Genomic DNA, 17,389 nt, shown 5'->3' on the forward strand with positions numbered 1-17,389 from the left:
TCAAAACAATTTTGTTTATGTAGGTTTAATTCCTTCTTTTCCCAGATATGGTTGATTGCTTTCAATTCCTCTGAGTTTGTCCTTGTCCTTTTAATAGTTTATTCCACACAGAGTTATTGCTGATCCCTTCATGTGTAGCAGTTTGTCTTTGTTGACTCTTTCAATCCATGAACAGTCATTAAAGTTCTGAGGTTTACACTATCAGAACTGGTCGAATGATTGATTGAAAAACCTTCTGGAAAATCTGAGCAGGTCTGGCAGCATATGTGGAGTGAAACCCAGAATCAACATTTCAGGTCCAGTGACCCTTTTTCAGAGCTGATGGTAACTAGGAACAGTTGTTTTTTTATGTAGAAGATAGGGTGGGGAGTGGAGGTTAGGAGTAAATGATAAATGGAGACAGAGAGAGGACAATTGGACAGACAAAGGAGTGGATAATGGTTAGCCTAGGAGAATGAATGTCTGCCAGTAGGGACTAATAGCAGCTGACAATGGGCAGTGTGTAATAACAGACCATGTGATAACAAGGTCTGCTGTGTGGGGGTGGGGGAGAGGACATGGAGGAAGATACCTCATTTGGTGAATTTGATATTGAGTTTAGAAAGCTGTAGCATTCTTAAGTGGAAAAAGAGGTGCTGTTCTTTTAGTTTGTGCTGAGCTGTGCTGAAGCACTGCAGCAAGCCTGAGGCAGTCATCTTGGCCAGGGAACAAGGTGGCGTTTTGAACAGGCATTGGAAGAGGAATTGGAAGCTTAGGGACTTTTTTTGCAGACAGAACATAGGTGTTCTGCGAAACAGTCACCCAGTCTAATATTTCATTTCCCCCATTATAGAGGATGCTGCATAGTGAGCAGCAAATGCAGTAGACTAGATTGAATGAAGTGTGGCTACAGCGTAGCTTCACCTGGAAGCTGTGTTTGGGCTGTTGGATACTAAGGAGAGAGGAAGTAAACAGGCAGGTGTTACACCTTCTTAGAGACAGTAAGGACTACAAATGCTGGAAGCTAGAGTCAATAAATGTCGAGCTGGAAAAGCACAGCGTGGCAGACAGAATCTGAGGAGCAGGAAAGTCACAGTTTCAGGCCGAAACCCTTAGCCAGGACTGTTACAAATTCTGCGGTTACAGGGGAAGGTGGGGTGGGGTGTTGGGAGTGACAGAGGAGTGCACCAGGGTGGTCCAGAGGGAACAGTCCCTGCAGAGGGCTGACAAGGGAGCGGAGGAGAATAGGTAACTGGTGGTGGCATCTCACTGGAGGTGGTGGAAATGGTGGCTAATGATCTTCTGGACATGAATGTTGGTGGGATAGTAGGTGTGGACAAGGGCGACCTTATCACTGTTGCAGGAGGTACTCATGGCCACCCTTTTGACCTGAAGAAAATGAGAGGAGTTAAGAGTTGGTCAGAGTGAGGATAAGTTCGGCCGGGCAAAGATAGTGGAGGGTGGGGACGGTGCAGGCCTTTTTTCCAAGAAGGAACAGAGAGCCCCAGACCATCCTGATCAGGGATGAAGGTGTAAAGGGATTGCAGGTCCACGGTAAAGAGGGAGTGGCTAGAGCCCACAAATTGGAAATTCTGAAACGGACGGCACAGTGGCTCAGTGGTTGCATTGCTGCCTCACAACATGACGGACCCAGATTCAATTCCAACCTCAGGTGCCTATCTGTGTGGAGTTTGCACGTTCTCCCCTTGTTTGTGCAGGTTTCCTCCCACAGTCAGAGATATGCAGGTTAGGTGGATTTACCATGCTAAATTGTCTGTAGTATCCAGGGATGTGGAGGCTAACTGGATAAACTATGTGAAATGCAGGGTTATAGAGTAGGAGTGTGGATCTGGGTAGGGGCTACTGTTTGGAAGGTTGGTGTGGACTTGATGAGCCAAATGGCCTGCTTCCACACTGTGGGAATTCTATGCTTAGTCTGCTGCATTCACTGCTCACAATGTAGTCTCCTCTGCATTGAGCAAATGAAGCATAGACTGGGTGACCACTTTGCAGAACATCTACATTCTGCCTGCAAAAAAAACCTTGAGATTCCAGTTGCCTGCCACTTCAATATACCATCTTGTTCCCTAGCCAATATCTCTGCCTCAGGCTTGCTGCAATGCTCCAGCGCAGCTCAGGGCAAGCTAGAAGAACCACCTCATTTTCTTGGGAACCCTACAGCCTTCTTGACTTGATACCGTGTTCAGTAATTTTAGGGCTTGAGGTATCTTGTCCCATGTCCATACCCCAACCCACACAGACCAGGCCTTGTTATCTCACATTATGTTATTGCACACTACCCATTGTTTGCCGCTTACAATCCCCCTTCATTCACCTAGGCTGATCATGATCCACTCCTTTGTCTGTTCAACTGTTCTCTCTCCTTGGGTTCTATCCCCACCCATCGTTTATTCCTTACCCTGTCCCCCACCCTGTCTTCTGCATTAAAAAAAATCCTTGTCCTAAATGCCATCAGTTTTGAAGAAGGGTCACTGGACCCAAAATGTTTACTCTGATTTCTGTCCACAGATGCTGCCAGGCCTTCTGAGATTTTCCAACAATTTCTGCTTGTTTCTGAATTCTAACATCCACTGTTCTTCCGGATTTGTATTCGGGTACAATAAATGTTTGATCATAAAATCATGAAATGGTGCAGCACAGAATAACACAGAATGTTGTCATTATGTATTCAGTCTATCATGCTTCTGCCTGAAATGACATCAAACAGCGGAAATAAATTTGAAAATACTGTAATTTGCCTGTTCTGTTCACTGATGTTGACTTAGATTTTACATATGTAGAATTTTCTGTTTTTGCCTCACATTTCAATTTTTGCAGTGTTTCTGATTCTTGTTTGCCTTATTTTATATAATTGTTTAACAATAATGTTGATTGGTTTAATCTTAAAATTTGTATTTAAGATTTGTTGTAGTGATATTTCTACCAAATTATACATTATATGCCAATTTGTTTTAATTTTAAATTTTCTTTCTTTCCTGTGTACTCTCACCTAGCTCTCCAAGATGTTAAGTAACTCAAAATAAATTCTCATAAAACCTCAAAGTTGCTATTTCCTCCAGTAGCTTACTAGGTAATATATTGTCTAATGTTATACCAAGTCATGCATAACAAAAAGCCATGCACTCAATTCCTGACCACTGCAGATCTCTTCCTTGAACTTTGAAGGAAAAACATAGTCATTGTTATCCTGATAGTAGATTAAGTCTAAGGACATCATTAGAACTTAGGAGAAAAAGCTTTATTCTCTGAACATTAAATATTCCCAGGTCTGCTTAGATGCAAAGTAGAAGAAGCTTTCTCTTAATCTAATCTCACCTGGAAGTGTTTGATAAAGCCATTGTAATATTTTGTTTGTGCAGACATTTCCTTAATGTAATATCCACAAAGCTTTTTTTTGAAATTTCGATACACAGTGATTGTTACCTTTATTATTTCTCAAGGATCTGACCACATTCGTGAGAAAGATGGTCTGTGGGCAGTGCTTGCCTGGCTGTCCATTATCGCCAAATGCAAACAAAGCGTGGAAACAATCATGCAGGAACATTGGCAGAAATATGGTCGCAATTTTTTCACCAGGTTAGATTATCTCATTTTAAAAAAACCTCTTTTGCTTTTCAAACCACATGCAGGATTTCAAAACAAAAAGCATAAATTTGCACAAGATCTGGTTCTCAGTTCATCTGAAGTTATGCAAAATCCATCATTGTCAATTGTCAGGGTGTTTTCTACTTTATGTTCAGGAACACATGAACATCTTGTTTATCTGTTCTGAAGGGGAAGAATCAGAATTCACTGCTGAATTGTAGCAGGCTGTGCAGAGATGGACAGTAAAGGGGGAAAACAGGCAAAGTGGCATGCAGTTAATCATAGTGGCAGTGTGGTGACATTCCTGATTTCCACCCACTGACAAAGCATTTTGCCAGCTATGGGAAAGTTGGCAGATGGGCTGCCCACCCACAGTCCAATTGCAACCTTCATGGGCATTGAGTCAACAGCCAAAGGATCACCAGTGTGTGGGGAGTCTGTTAGTGAAACTTAGCAACTTGAAGACACAGGAGGTGCCTTCTATTGGGAATTCTTTTTCTCGCACAGTGGACCTTATCCAGTTGCCAAAGGCTTTCATTTGCAACGGTCTTGTCTGTACATGAACAACAACCCTCCACTCACCAACCCAGTTGTTGAACATGAGGGCCTAGCTTCCAGGTCCAGGCTGACACCAACCCTACTTGCCTCACTTCAAAAGGTGCTGACCATCTATGTCTCCTCATTATGCAGGTACAGTCTCAGTGATGCCCCTGCTGAGGTGGCACTGCTCAGGCTGGAACCTGCCAATTTCTGTGAAGTATTTCTTCTCAAATGTCAACGTCTTCAGAACTGATGGGAAGAAAAGGAAACGCAGTTGTCTTTAAGGAACATGTTGAAGTAAACTAAAATATCTATAATTGGATCGCAAATCTGTGTTGATATCTTTGTCCACACGAGCCTGTTAGTCTATCCTCATTCTCCTGCTGACATTCCATGCCTTTTAGTGTTCGTTGTTTGTAATCAACTGTCTAGTTCCTGTTTAAACTGACTAATGACCCTTTAGCAATGATTTGGGCAAAAAAGTTAGCATTAGCTAATTCTAATTCTAAAGAATGTTTATCACCTCCTTGACTTCTGTTTGTGGTTGCCTTAAAATTACAGCTTATTGTTGTTGCCTTGGAAGCAATCACATCTTCTTTCCTAACCTTGAAAACCTGTATCAAGTCCCCTTTTAGTCATGTATATTCACAGCTGCATTGAAATTTATCTTCTTTGTGGCAGGTATGACTACGAAGAAGTAGATGCTGCAGCAGCGGGTAAAATAATGAAGGATCTGGAGACTCTAATGTCAGATCGTGCTTTCATTGGTCACAAGTTCACAGTTTGTGAGGAAGAGTATATTGTGGATAAGGCTGACAATTTTGAATATTGTGACCCTGTTGATGGCAGCGTCTCAAGAAACCAGGTAAGAGATCAGTGTGTGCTGTATGTATGTGATATCAGATTCATCACCTACAACAAATAAGTTCATTACAAGTTGAAATTTCTATAACTTAAACTTGCATGAATTTAGAAGACTACACCCCAAGATAACACTTGAATGGAGTAAGTGAATAGAAATGATGACCTCTTACAATACAGGTTCTGCTGTTATATTTGTCTTCCATGTTGCTGTTCTGGGGCATCAGTATTAGAAAGACCTTAAACTCGTTGTAGCCAGAGATTCCTGCTGTGATTGACTGGAAATCTGGATGCTGATATACAAGTTCAAAACATAAAATGCCATTAATTTGGCTGAAGGTATTTGCTTTGTTTAGAGACCATGAAGATGTTTGATATGAGAAATTTGAAGGTGGAGTTTGAGCAATGGGCTAATGCAGTATTAGAAAGCTTTACATTAACTATGATTTCTGAATCTCAGTTGAGAACACATGATATCAAAAGTAGATGCCTGAAGTGAGAACGAATTATATTTCCAGTACTAAACATTCTCAAATTGCCAAAAAGGCAGAAATTTTACCAGATACTGGAAGCACCATTGAATATTTTTGCATTGTTTTGGTTTTACATGTTAGCTATTTTCATGCGTCAGTAGCTCCTACAGCCCATGTAATTCATTAACAAAATAATACCCTTACTTAAATGGCCATAGTTTCATGTTGGTTGGAAGCAATAGAAAAGTTTTGATAAATAGAGCTGTATTTTAACTTTCTTTCAGGTGAGGATTAACACCCACAGAATTTTTTTTCTTCACTTTCCCACTCTTACATTCCCCAAGGTGCTGTCTGGTGCTTCATATTGTACTGCTGTTGGCAGTCTTCTGACATCCTACCCATGTGTCCCTTCTTTAGATATGAACCTAGATGATGAGAACAAGTTGTTCTGTGGAAGACATCAACCAAAGATCGATTCCACAATAATCAAAGATTTGTGTACACAGACATCCCAGCAAAAGTCACTGATTTGTTGTAAGGACTGAGGACTGTACTGCTTTTCCTCATCCACTACTCAGTGAGTTGTTCTCCTATTCAAAAACAAGGATTATCTAGATCAGCAAAGACCAGGAATCGAACCCTCAGAAATGTTCCAAATTTGTTTTTAATTTCCTGCTAGAAGATATTACAATCTGTTCTACTTTTACATTTTATTTGGAAATATATACCAGCAACTCATAATAGCATTTTGCTGAAGATATGTGTGTGTATATATATAGAATGTTAGCCATATCATTGACAGTACACAACATCAGTATTAGCTCATGAATGATTCCCATAAATCATATGTTGACAGGGATTGAGAATCATTTTCACAGATGGATCACGCCTTGTCTTCAGATTAAGCGGTACTGGCAGTGCTGGAGCAACCATCAGAATTTATATCGATAGCTATTATAAAGATGCTTGTAAAATCTTCAATGAGCCACAGGTAATTTTTTGAAATATTATTTTTAAAATGGCATTTTCTTTGTCATTCATCCAGAGACCACCTTTGATATCCTGGGACGCAATCTATCATATCCAGTGGACATTGCAGCTTTTAGCCTCAATTATTTCCCTAGTACCTTTTCTCTCATGATAGTTATTGTATTTATCCCTTCCCCTCCATCTTTTCCCCTCCTTGAATTAATAATTTTGCATTCTGTTAGCATCCTCTACTGTGATGAATAACACAGTATTTATTCAACTCCTTCGCCATTTCCCTGCCTTTATTCTGAGGGGCCTGCTCACTTATTTTGTTCCTTTATTTTATATTTAAAGAATTTCTTTCTGTGATATTCTTTAATTACTTGTTAGTTTACGCTTGTAGTTTATTTTCTCCCACTTTATTATTTCCTGGCCATCTTTTGTTGGCTTTTAAAGCTTTCTCAAACTTCTTGTTTACTGTTAATTTTCACCAGATTGCATGTTTTTCTTTTGATTTAATAATATCCTTAACTTCCTTTTCCTTTGTTAACGGTGGTAAGTTTATCCTCTTCATAGAATCCTTCTTCCTCATGGTAGATATATCTTTGTTATGAGAGTTGAACTATATTCTGAAAGGTCTATCATCGCTCATTGCTATGTTTTCTGCTATATAACACTGGAAACTCATTTGATGCTGCTCTCTATCAATTTGCTAACCAGAGGCATGGATGGTAAAGATTAATTCAATGCCTCTACCCCAAGCAAATGAGAAATGAGCTGATGTTTCCTTTCCTGTCACGAATTGATTTTTTCTAAATAAAACATATTTTCATGAATGTTGAGTTTGAAAGTGCAATACTCTCCATAGACAAATACTCAGCCAGTATTCACTACCTGCTATAATCACTTGAGTGAGGTGCTGAGGGATTGTTAGCATCAACAGATCTTTGTACCTTTGCATTAATTAGGCAGAAAATTGGAAAGATACTGTCATTTTGTTGTGTGTGCACACACCATGGTGGTATTTTGCGGTGCTGATGGGGGTCACGCCCGCAAGTCAAATAACCAATGAGGAGCCCTGCTTAGTTTCATGAGAGCTTCCCGTCATAATCAACTATCCACCAGGCAATTAACTGGTTACCATCAGGCCTTCCCAACAATTCAGATCCACAGTGGTGGATGTCCAACCAGTGACTAGCACCTCTTCAATGGCACCTTTTAGGAGCTGTAGCTGCTGGTGGTGCTGCGCCCACTTGTGACCCAGGATCACCAAGGAACCCCACAACATAGCTATGTGAAAATGTCGTATGGGAGTCGCTTTCAGCAGCCAACCCCGTTCCAATTCCAGATCCTCACTGAGTGCCTACATCTGAGGGACACTCTCCAACCCCCAGGGAGGCTGCAAGCAATCTCAACAGGTTTTGCTGGGCAAGGGAGGCCATCTTTTTAATCCCCAACGCACCACTAGGTTGCAGAGTGCTGAGGGATAATGGGTGCCAGTTGGCTCATTAATAAGCCTAATTGACATTCTGCCACCACTAGTTGGAAATCCCGTATTTGTCCCTTTCATTCCCTTAACATAGTTGAAGGAGGGTTTCCTGCCACTGACTTTGGGTTCATCTGCTATAGTTCCCACCATGGTTGTCTGCGTACAGTCCAGCTCATGTCTCCTGTCAGCCCAGCCATAAGTCAGTATCGACCTTCAGGTTGATGGTAGGAACAGCTTCAGAACTTTGGATTGTTGACCTTATACCCTGCCTTATCAATATTTAGCAGCACACATTGACTTATTTCATTATTACGTGATCTGCTGACTTTTCTTGCCAAATTTCTTTTGATTTTTGCGTGCATTGTTAAATAATTTTCAGATTTTAAATTACTGACTTGAACTTTTCCTCTGTCACAAACACAACATCTGGATAAAACAAATGTTTTCGCGCGTGGAATCAAAAACTGTGGCCAGTTATTTTCTTACAAGAGTAAGAAATAGCCGCCTAAAAGCTCAGCAGTTTAATGGGCGTGTCATATACACCGGGAAGTCATATACATCAGTCTGAGAGTTGTGCAACTCATTTCCATTTCAGCTGATCGTAACTATAGCAGTAGTTCAGAGTGCTGTGGTTGACCTAACTGCTCCTGGTTGAAAGTGAGCCAAAGGCTGCTGTTTTGCTTTTTATTTGTCTGACTTACACCTGAAATTGTGTATGTCTGGACATCAGGTAAGAAAAAAGATTGGTGTGGTGCTTCCTCAAGATGAAAGTATATTCAGTATCCCAGCAAATTATTCCGCACCTGGGTCCATGTCTGAAAAATGGTGCGTTTGGCTGGAGTTGTAAGGGGCTCCCACTGTCATTGAAACTGTCCAGAATCGCTCAAAACCTTCATGAGACAAAGCATGAAAATGTAAGATTTTGTGTAGCAATATATTTCACTTTATTGGGACACTAAAATGCCCCATTGGTTAGTGTGTTTAATTCATGCTCTGTTGTAGTATTGAGGTTTTGAACTCAGTTATCCAGTTTCAGAAAACAGCCATGTGAAGTTCAGGGTTTTCTTCCACCAAAGATGAATTTTGAACTTTACCATCCTTCACTCCCTACTGAAAGGTCTAAAATAGCCAAGACTGAAGTTGAAAGGGAAGTTCAGTAGGCTCAAGTCAACTGTCACTAGTCCAGGGGGAGGCAGTGGCCTAGTGGTACTCTCTGCACTGTTAATCTAGAGACCCAAGTCATGTTCTGTGGACTTGGGTTTGAATCCCACTATGGCAAATGGTGAAATTTGAATTCAATAAAAGAAAAGTCTGGAATTAAGAGTCGCGTGATGACCATGAATACATGGTTGATTGTTGGGAAATACCCACCTGGGTTCACTAATGTCCTTTAGGGAAGGAAGCTGCTATCCTTACCTGGTCTGGCCTGTATGTGACTCCAGACCCACAGCAATGTGGTTGACTCTTAACTGCCCTCTGGGCAATTAAGGATGGGCAATAAATGCTGCCTCACCAGTGATGCCCTCTTACTGTGAATGAATTTAAAAATTCCTGGTAAATTGAATGGTGTGCTACACAGTCAAACAGTTGATTAAAAATGAGGCAGTCACGTTAAAACTATTTAGTGTTCTGGAAAGAATGTCGCTGTCTGAGCACCAGATTTAAGGGAGTTGTTCAAATCCTGCAGCACATTCTTAGAGCCACAAGACTAATTCCTAGCATCTGTCAAAATCCTAAAAGTAGACTCCTCAAGTGCAATTGATTCACTGTGTATGCACACTGAATAAGCAAGCCAGGAGAACAATGGTTTTCTAAAGGGAAATTAGTTAGAATATTTAATTTCTGTTTCTTTTATAGGTGATGCTCTCCCCTCTGATAAAAATTGCTTTGAAGATTTCTCAAATTCATGAGCGAACAGGCCGCACCAGCCCTACAGTGATCACTTAAAAGACTAAACCTGTTAAGTCAGAGGATAAAGTATCAAAAGAAGAATAACTAAAGGATAAACCTGAAAAATGTGAACTGTTAATGTAAACCACCATCTCCTAGTCCATGTTCAAGGTTTCAAATATTGTAGAAAGACAAAGCTATTCAGAAAAATGACCATGAACTAGGATTATTAAAATGTAATAAAATATAAATATATATATAAATATATATACTCTGTATTGGTGATTATGTTGTTTCTAGTCTCTTAAATGGTCTAGATGAAAACTAATGTAACAAAACACATGTTCTCACTAACAGCACAAGCATTAAACTTGCACAATCTAGCACATAAAAGGACACCACGTATACTATTTATTTAACATGACAAGCAACATCAACAAATCCTGCAAAAACTCATTTCACATGAAATAACTCTTCTGTTAGAATGTCCATTAATATGGTTAGCATGGTTGTTTAAGTTACAGAGTAGCCTCTTGTTCAGTTGAATACTTTTCCGTTGATTAAAAAGTGTTGATCATGATGGTGCTTGTTTAACAACCATATTCTTGATCCTGTCTTGTTCAGTTCTTCAGTTTGCAGTGAATGTGTCAATTGCAGCCTGGCTCATCAAAAGTAGACAGATTCAGAATACCATTGATTTGAAATGATTACTTTATTGCAAAAGTGTAAATAAGATTCAGTCAATGTCCATACAATATTAAGTCCTTTATTATTGAATACTTACTTCAGGTGATTTGTGGTGAATTTGAACCATTAATTGATGTAAGCAATAGAAAGCACATTTCGTTTTCAGTACTGTAACCATTATTGTACTTGTAGTCACAGTTCAGAATGTAAGGTAGTTTACTACTTTGCAGTTATATTATTGGAAAGTACTTGTCCACATCCCCTTCCAAATAAAGTAATATATTTGTATCTATGCAGTGACACATATAACTTATTCAGTTGAGTACCCTGCAAGTAATTCCTTTCATCTGCTCATAATAAGTTGCCTCCGATTTAATTAAATTTTGCAGGGTTTGGCTGGTGGGGAGTCTCATGAATAAATGTAAATCAGTGTTCTGTGAATAACCATTGAAGTATCTACTGAATTAAACATCAGCTTAGTAAAGCCTACCAGATATTTTACCCAGTAGAAGGCCTTGTGCAAATGTAAAAGTTTTCTTTATAGATTTCTCTGGACTCTTCAAGACTGGTTAGATTGCTGCCTTCCAGGATTCTCTGCTGAACTGAAATCTAACTGAATTCAAAATTCCATCAGTTGTAGACTAGAATGAAGTATGACAATATAAATAACCCCACACCATGTAAATTATTTTCCTTCAAGTATTTATCTCATTCCCCTTGTAAGTTGCCGTTCACAACTTGCCCTAAAAGACATTTGCTATCATTGCCTTTGTTTCTTTTGTTAATTACCTTAAATGTGTATCCTCTGATCCACCTGCCAGTGGACAGTTATTTCTCCTATTTTACTGAATTGAAGTGATTAAAATTTTGAACACTTCTATCCTGTGTCCTATTGGTCTCCTCTGTTCTAACGATGATTACCTTACCTCAAGTTTCTTCATATCACTGAAGTTCCTCATTTCTGTTATCATTCTTGTAAATCTCTTTTGCATCCTATTTAACTTTCTAACAGAGTCTCTGAAGTGGGTTATCCAGAATTGAACACAGTTCTCCAGCTGAGGCCTAATTTGTGTTTTGTAAAAAATTTAGCATAACTTGCTTTTGTATTGGTTTTTTTTTCCAGAGTGTCACAGCACTGTTTTAGACTTCAAGTGATTTCTGGAGTCACTGTAGTAAATCCAGGAGCCAGAGGACTATGTAGATAGCATGTTCAGGGAAGTGCTTACGCCACAGGATGAGAGCATGCAGGCAGTTAGGCAACAGGAGTCAGAGCGAAAAAGGGACATGTTAGGGGAATCCTCTAAAATATTTGCTTGCTAAGGTCGATTCTGGATTTGAGAGGGTTGACTTATGAGGAGAGATTGAGTAGACCGGGGACAATACTCATTGGAATTTAGAAGAATTGGGGGAGTGGGGGAAATCTTGTGGAAACATAAAACTACGAAGGAACAGATAAGATAGAAGCAGGCAGGTTGCGTCCACTGGCGAGTGAAACTAGAACTAGGGGGCATCACCTCAAAATAAGGGGGAGCAAGTTTAGCACTGAACTGAGGAGGAACTTTGTCACCCAAATTGAATCTGTGGAATTCCCTGCCCACTGAAGCAGTTCAGGCCATCTTGTTCAACATTTTTAAGGCAAAGATAGATTTTTGAACAGTACTGGAATTAAGGGCTAGGTGAGCTGGCAGGTAAGTAGAGCTGAGTCCATGAAAAGATCAGCCATGATCTCATTGAATGGCAGAGCAGGCTCAAGGGCTGATGGCCTACTCCTGCTCCTAGTTCTTATGTTCTTACGTGCACAGTTTCCAGTATTGGATATTCTGGTGAGGGGAATGATACCTTGGGGGAATGCAGCAAGGGCCAAGCTCATAGCACTGCAAGTAAGGACGAAGAGTGGAAGTGCAGTAGAGAATGGGATTCATTAGTTAGAGGAATAGATTGGCTTTTCTTTGGCTGTAAATATGACTCCAGGATGATATTGCTTCCCAAGTGCCAGGTTCAAGGGTGTCACCGAACAGGCTGCAGGATATTATTCTAGGGAGGGTGATCAATCAGAGGTTGTGGTCCACTTTGATACCAACAACCTACGTAGAAGGGGGGAAATGGTCTCACGGTCAGAATTTAGGGAGCTAGGTAGAAAATTAGCAAGCAGAACTTCAAAAATAGTAATCTCTGGATTACTTCCAGTACGAGTGAGTACAGAAATACGATAGGACTGATGAATGAGTGTTTGGAAAGATGGTGTGGAAGGAAGATCTTTAAAGTTCATTGCATTGGGACTGGCAATGGGGGAATGGTTTGCATTGAAACAGAGGCAGGACTGAGTTCCTTATGGGCTGTTTTGCTCATGCTTTAGAGACGGTTTAATTGAAATTAGCAGGAATGTGGGAACCAGAAGAGAATATCAAAGAAGAATGTTAGGAATAGAATAGAGGTTGGTAAGTTAATGGGTAGAATCAGAGTAAGGGGAAAAATCAAAACAATCTACAGCAGGCCTACAAGATATGTGACTAACAGATGCAGATTGCACCTTTTGACTTCAGCTCTCCACAATTAATTATTCTTACTCTGTACTGTTGTTTGCTCTTTTCCACTATCATCCTAAGTCTTACAATGCAATGATCACTATCCTTCAAATGTTCGTCCAACTGACACTTGATGATGTGGCTAACTGAGATCTGGCTCAAGGAATAGCAGGATTAGTTGTTAAATATTCCTGGATATAAGTTCAGGGGAGGCAAAACAAAAAAAAGAGAGATGGTTTATTAGTTAAGGAGAGCATTGCAGGACTGCAGAAAACAATATCCCTGTGAATTTAAGGACAGAATCATTCTCATTTGAGCTAAGGATCAAGAAAGTTGGAATTACATTTCCTGGTGTAATTTACAGGCCACCAACTTGTGAGTACGATGGAGAGGAACAAATGTGCAAGTGAATTGCACTTAGTGGCACGGTGGCTCAGTGGATAGCAGTGCTGCCTCACAGCACCAGGGACCCATGTGCAAGTCCAGTCTTGGGCACCTATCTGTGTGGAGTTTGCACATTCTCCCCTGTCTGTGTGGGTTTCCTCCAGGTGCTCCAGTTTCCTCTCACAGTCCAAAGATGTGTAGGTTTAGGTGGATTGGCCATGCTAAATTGCCCATAGCTTCTAGGGATATGTAAGTTTGGTGGATTAGCCATGGGAAATGTGGGGTTTGAGGGCAGGGATGTGAGTCTGTGTGGGATGCTCTTTGGAGGATCAGTGTGGACATGTTGGGCTGAATGGCCTGTTTCCACACTGTGGGGATTTTGTGATGATTCTACAGAATTACAGAGAGCTGCAGACATTATAAGAGTAGTTAACATGGAGGCCTTTCCCTGAGTCTGTATTTGAGTTGTTAGTGGAAGTATAAAAGGTAGAGAGGACAAATGTTTCTTGATAGTGTTTTGGGAGAATTTGCTCCAGCAGTATGTATCCAGTCCAATGAGAAAGGACATGCTGTTAGACCTGGTTATTGGGTATGAAAGGGGCTAAGTACATGTAGTGTCAGTTGGAAGATCATTTAAAGGACATGTCATCATTTAGGATGACAGTGGAAAAGAGGAAAGAACAGTACAAAGTAAGAATAATTAACTGTGGAGAGCTGACATCAATGGTGCAAGTGTGGAGCGGGGCCAGACAGACGGGAGTCAGAGTTTGATGGGAAATCCTTGGAGTTGAACTGTGAGTTACCTTCACAGAGGGGTTCATTCAGGCACAGTTACAAAAGAGAAAGAAGAGACAAAAAAAATCCAGTGCTATCTGGATAGGAAAGAGATAGAAATTAAAACTGGGAAAGAAATTGTGAGTTTATGACAGGTGTCAGGTACAAAATACAATTGAGAACCTGGCTTAGTATAGAAGGTCAGAAGGGATGTAGAAAAAAGAACCCAGTATATAGGATTGTGAAAAGAGACTGACAACTAACATTAAAAAAAGGAATCACAAAGTTGTCTTGGCACATTTATTCAATCCTTTTGGCTTTCTTTGTTTAATCCATTTCTGAGTTATGTTCTATTTATCTAATTCCGGGTAACAAACACATCAAAGAAGTTGTCCTAATGCTGCCCATGGGAAACTATATTGTGTCCTTACCTTCACCAGATCACTCTGAAAAGCAACTGTTTACCACTCGTGTTCACTTCCTGCTCATTAACAAGCTTTGTGTCAACACTGTTGTTATTCTTTTAATTCCATGGGCTTAAATCTTTCTAACAATAATATTAATGCGGAACTTTGACAAATGTCCTTCCGAAGTCCATATGCATAATATCCACCTTCTGTTGGGTCACTGAAGAAGTAAAATAAATCAAATTAGTCAAACTTGAAAATTGTCATTAATAAATCCATGCTGACTTTTATTTATTGGCCCATATTTTTACCAAGTGCCAGTTAATTTTGTCGGCGATTATTGCTTCTAAAGGTTTTCCCACTACCATTGTTAGGCTGACTGACCTGTAGCTACCAAGTTTTATGCTTCTCCATTTGTGTTTAGACCATAAGACCATAGACATAGGAGTTGAAGTAAGGCCATTTGGCCCATTGAGTCCATTCCGCCATTTAAACATGGCTGATGGGCATTTCGACTCCACTTACCTGCACTCTCCCTGTAGCCCTTAATTCCTTGTGAGATCAAGAAATTATCAATCTCTGCCTTGAAGACGTTTAATGTTCCGGCCTCCACTGCACTCCATGGTAATGAATTCCACAGGCCCACCACTCTGCGGCTGAAGAAATGTCTCCTCATTTCCGTTCTAAATTGACCCCATCTCATTCTAAGGCTGTGCCCACAGGTCCTAGTCTCCCTGCCTAACGGAAACAGCTTCCCAGCATCCACCCTTTCTAAGCCTTACATTATCTTGTAAGTTTCTATTAGATTCCCCCCTCAACCTTCTAAACTCTAATGAATACAATCCCAGGATCCTCAACCGTTCATCGTGTGTTAGGCCTACCATTCCAGGGATCATCCGTGTGAATCCACGCTGGACATGCTCCAGCGCCAGTATGTCCTTCCTGAGGCGTGGGGCCCAAAACTGGACACAGTATTCTAAATGGGGCCTAACTAGAGCTTTATAAAGCCTCAAACAAGGGTTTAAAATGTATAATTCCTGGTCTTTTGACGACTCATACCTAAAGGGATTAGAAGATTGTAATATCTCTCCTTATTTTCTTCAAAGGTGGGATTCATCCCGTTAAATTCAATGTAATTTTTAAAATTTGTAAAATAAAGACGGTCAAAAATACTCAGTAAGTCTGGAAGCATCTTGGAAGTGGACAGGAGAAGTAACCTTACAGATTGATGAGCTTTTCATCATCTTTCCACTTTGAGGACCTGCACACTTCTATCACCTCCTTCCATTTGTATCCTATCTAAAATCATTTCTTCCTCTACTTCCTTGCTGGTACATCCTCAGCAGTGTAGACAGATGCAAAATACAGATGACTACAAATGAAACCACCTTTTTGCTCCCAAATCTTGATTGATTTACTTAGATTGGTTACTTTATTTTCTTCTTTGTTTATTTCTAAAGTATTTTTCTTTACACTTTTCCAGATGGAACTGTTTTTCCATGTCCCTAACCCACCTGCTAGATATTTTCTTCAGTAGCCTGCATAAAAATTTGCTACGTTCACTCCCCTAGCCTCACCCTGGAGTGGTTTTTAACAAAATGGTGGCTTCAGAATAGTTTTGGGATAAAGATGGTGCCCCTTTAAATTTGTCGAGGCTGTTCATATTTCCTGGTTTATCTCTTAAAGTAAAGCTGACAATGCTCATCATCTGGGAGGTTTGCACTGCTAAGGCTGATAAGTATTCACAAACTTCTTTTGTTGGAAACCCAGGATCCTGCATTCAACTGAGTTCTGAATGAGTTGCAGGCTTTTTCTCCTGACTCTGTGTGGTTGATTTTCCAGGAGGCAATTTTTACTTTGCCATTTTCTTTTTACCTGGTTGATTTTGCCAGCACAGTATCAGAAGTCCTAAGTGAAGTTTTCAGAGTGCCTTTGTAACACTTTATTTGACCACAATGACAGCACAGCTCAGACTACAGCACCCCCTCCCAAGTTTACTATTGCAACAAAAATGCCAGGCATTCAGGGCACATTAACCCAATGCAGCAGTGAATATCTCAATATGATGTTTGCCACCAGGTGGCACTAAAGACCTAGAATATGAAACAAGTATATGTACATATTTTAGTAAATTATCTTGATTGTTTTGTTTTTCCTCCTGTTCAAAAATGTCAGAAGTCAAGCAAATGGAGAGGAAAAAAACCTTGCTGAATGGCAGTTACATGTTTTAGCATGAGGAGGATAACCTTCCGTAAACAAAATGATACCGTGCGAGACTGAGATGCTGGTAGTGTTAATAACATGTCAAATTTTGAATGAGAAAAAGCGACAAAGAGACAAGACGAGGAAAGACCAGAGTGAAACTCTATGCTAATGCAAGTTTGATTAAACTAGGGGCTTGGATTTCCGCTGGAGTGGTACATTTCTATATGCCACAAGAACGCAAAAAAAAAAGCAAACAAAATAGTCCCTGGAGCACAGCCTGAATCTTGCTCAGTATTGACTTTGACAACAATCACATTAGCTCAAATCCAACTTTGACAGCCAAGGGTGGCTAGGCTGAAAGTGAAACGGAGTCATTCTTTAGAAAGTTGAGGAGAACTTCTCCTTGTGTTGTTCACCCATATTAGTATTAATGCACTATTGGTGCAGAAAGTAAAGAAGATGGTGCATTAACTACTATTTTATGGCAATATGAAAAAAAAGTTCATAATGTAAAAGGCCAGGCTCGATGCAGTTGTAGTCGCCTTTATCCAGAAGTGACAAGTACTCGACCTCTCGATCTCGTGCTGAGGCCTCCATCAC

At 40.3% G+C, this 17,389-nt stretch overlaps 1 protein-coding gene across 2 annotated transcripts in view; it reads left to right on the forward strand.

The window, feature by feature from the left end:
• The window catches only part of pgm1 (phosphoglucomutase 1), a 74,808-nt gene extending 64,734 nt beyond the window's left edge, over positions 1–10,074 (forward strand). For both annotated transcript variants that reach the window (XM_048538909.2, XM_048538908.2), the window contains exons 8-11: positions 3,441–3,576; positions 4,807–4,990; positions 6,316–6,450; positions 9,775–10,074. In XM_048538909.2, the coding sequence (XP_048394866.1) occupies positions 3,441–3,576; positions 4,807–4,990; positions 6,316–6,450; positions 9,775–9,864 (545 nt within the window). In that variant the 3' untranslated portion in view covers positions 9,865–10,074. The remainder of the gene's footprint in view (positions 1–3,440; positions 3,577–4,806; positions 4,991–6,315; positions 6,451–9,774) is intronic.
• Positions 10,075–17,389: the final 7,315 nt, after the last annotated feature.

This window comes from Stegostoma tigrinum, chromosome 8, assembly GCF_030684315.1.
Source record: "Stegostoma tigrinum isolate sSteTig4 chromosome 8, sSteTig4.hap1, whole genome shotgun sequence".
In the NCBI taxonomy this organism is placed as follows: Eukaryota; Metazoa; Chordata; class Chondrichthyes; order Orectolobiformes; family Stegostomatidae; genus Stegostoma; species Stegostoma tigrinum.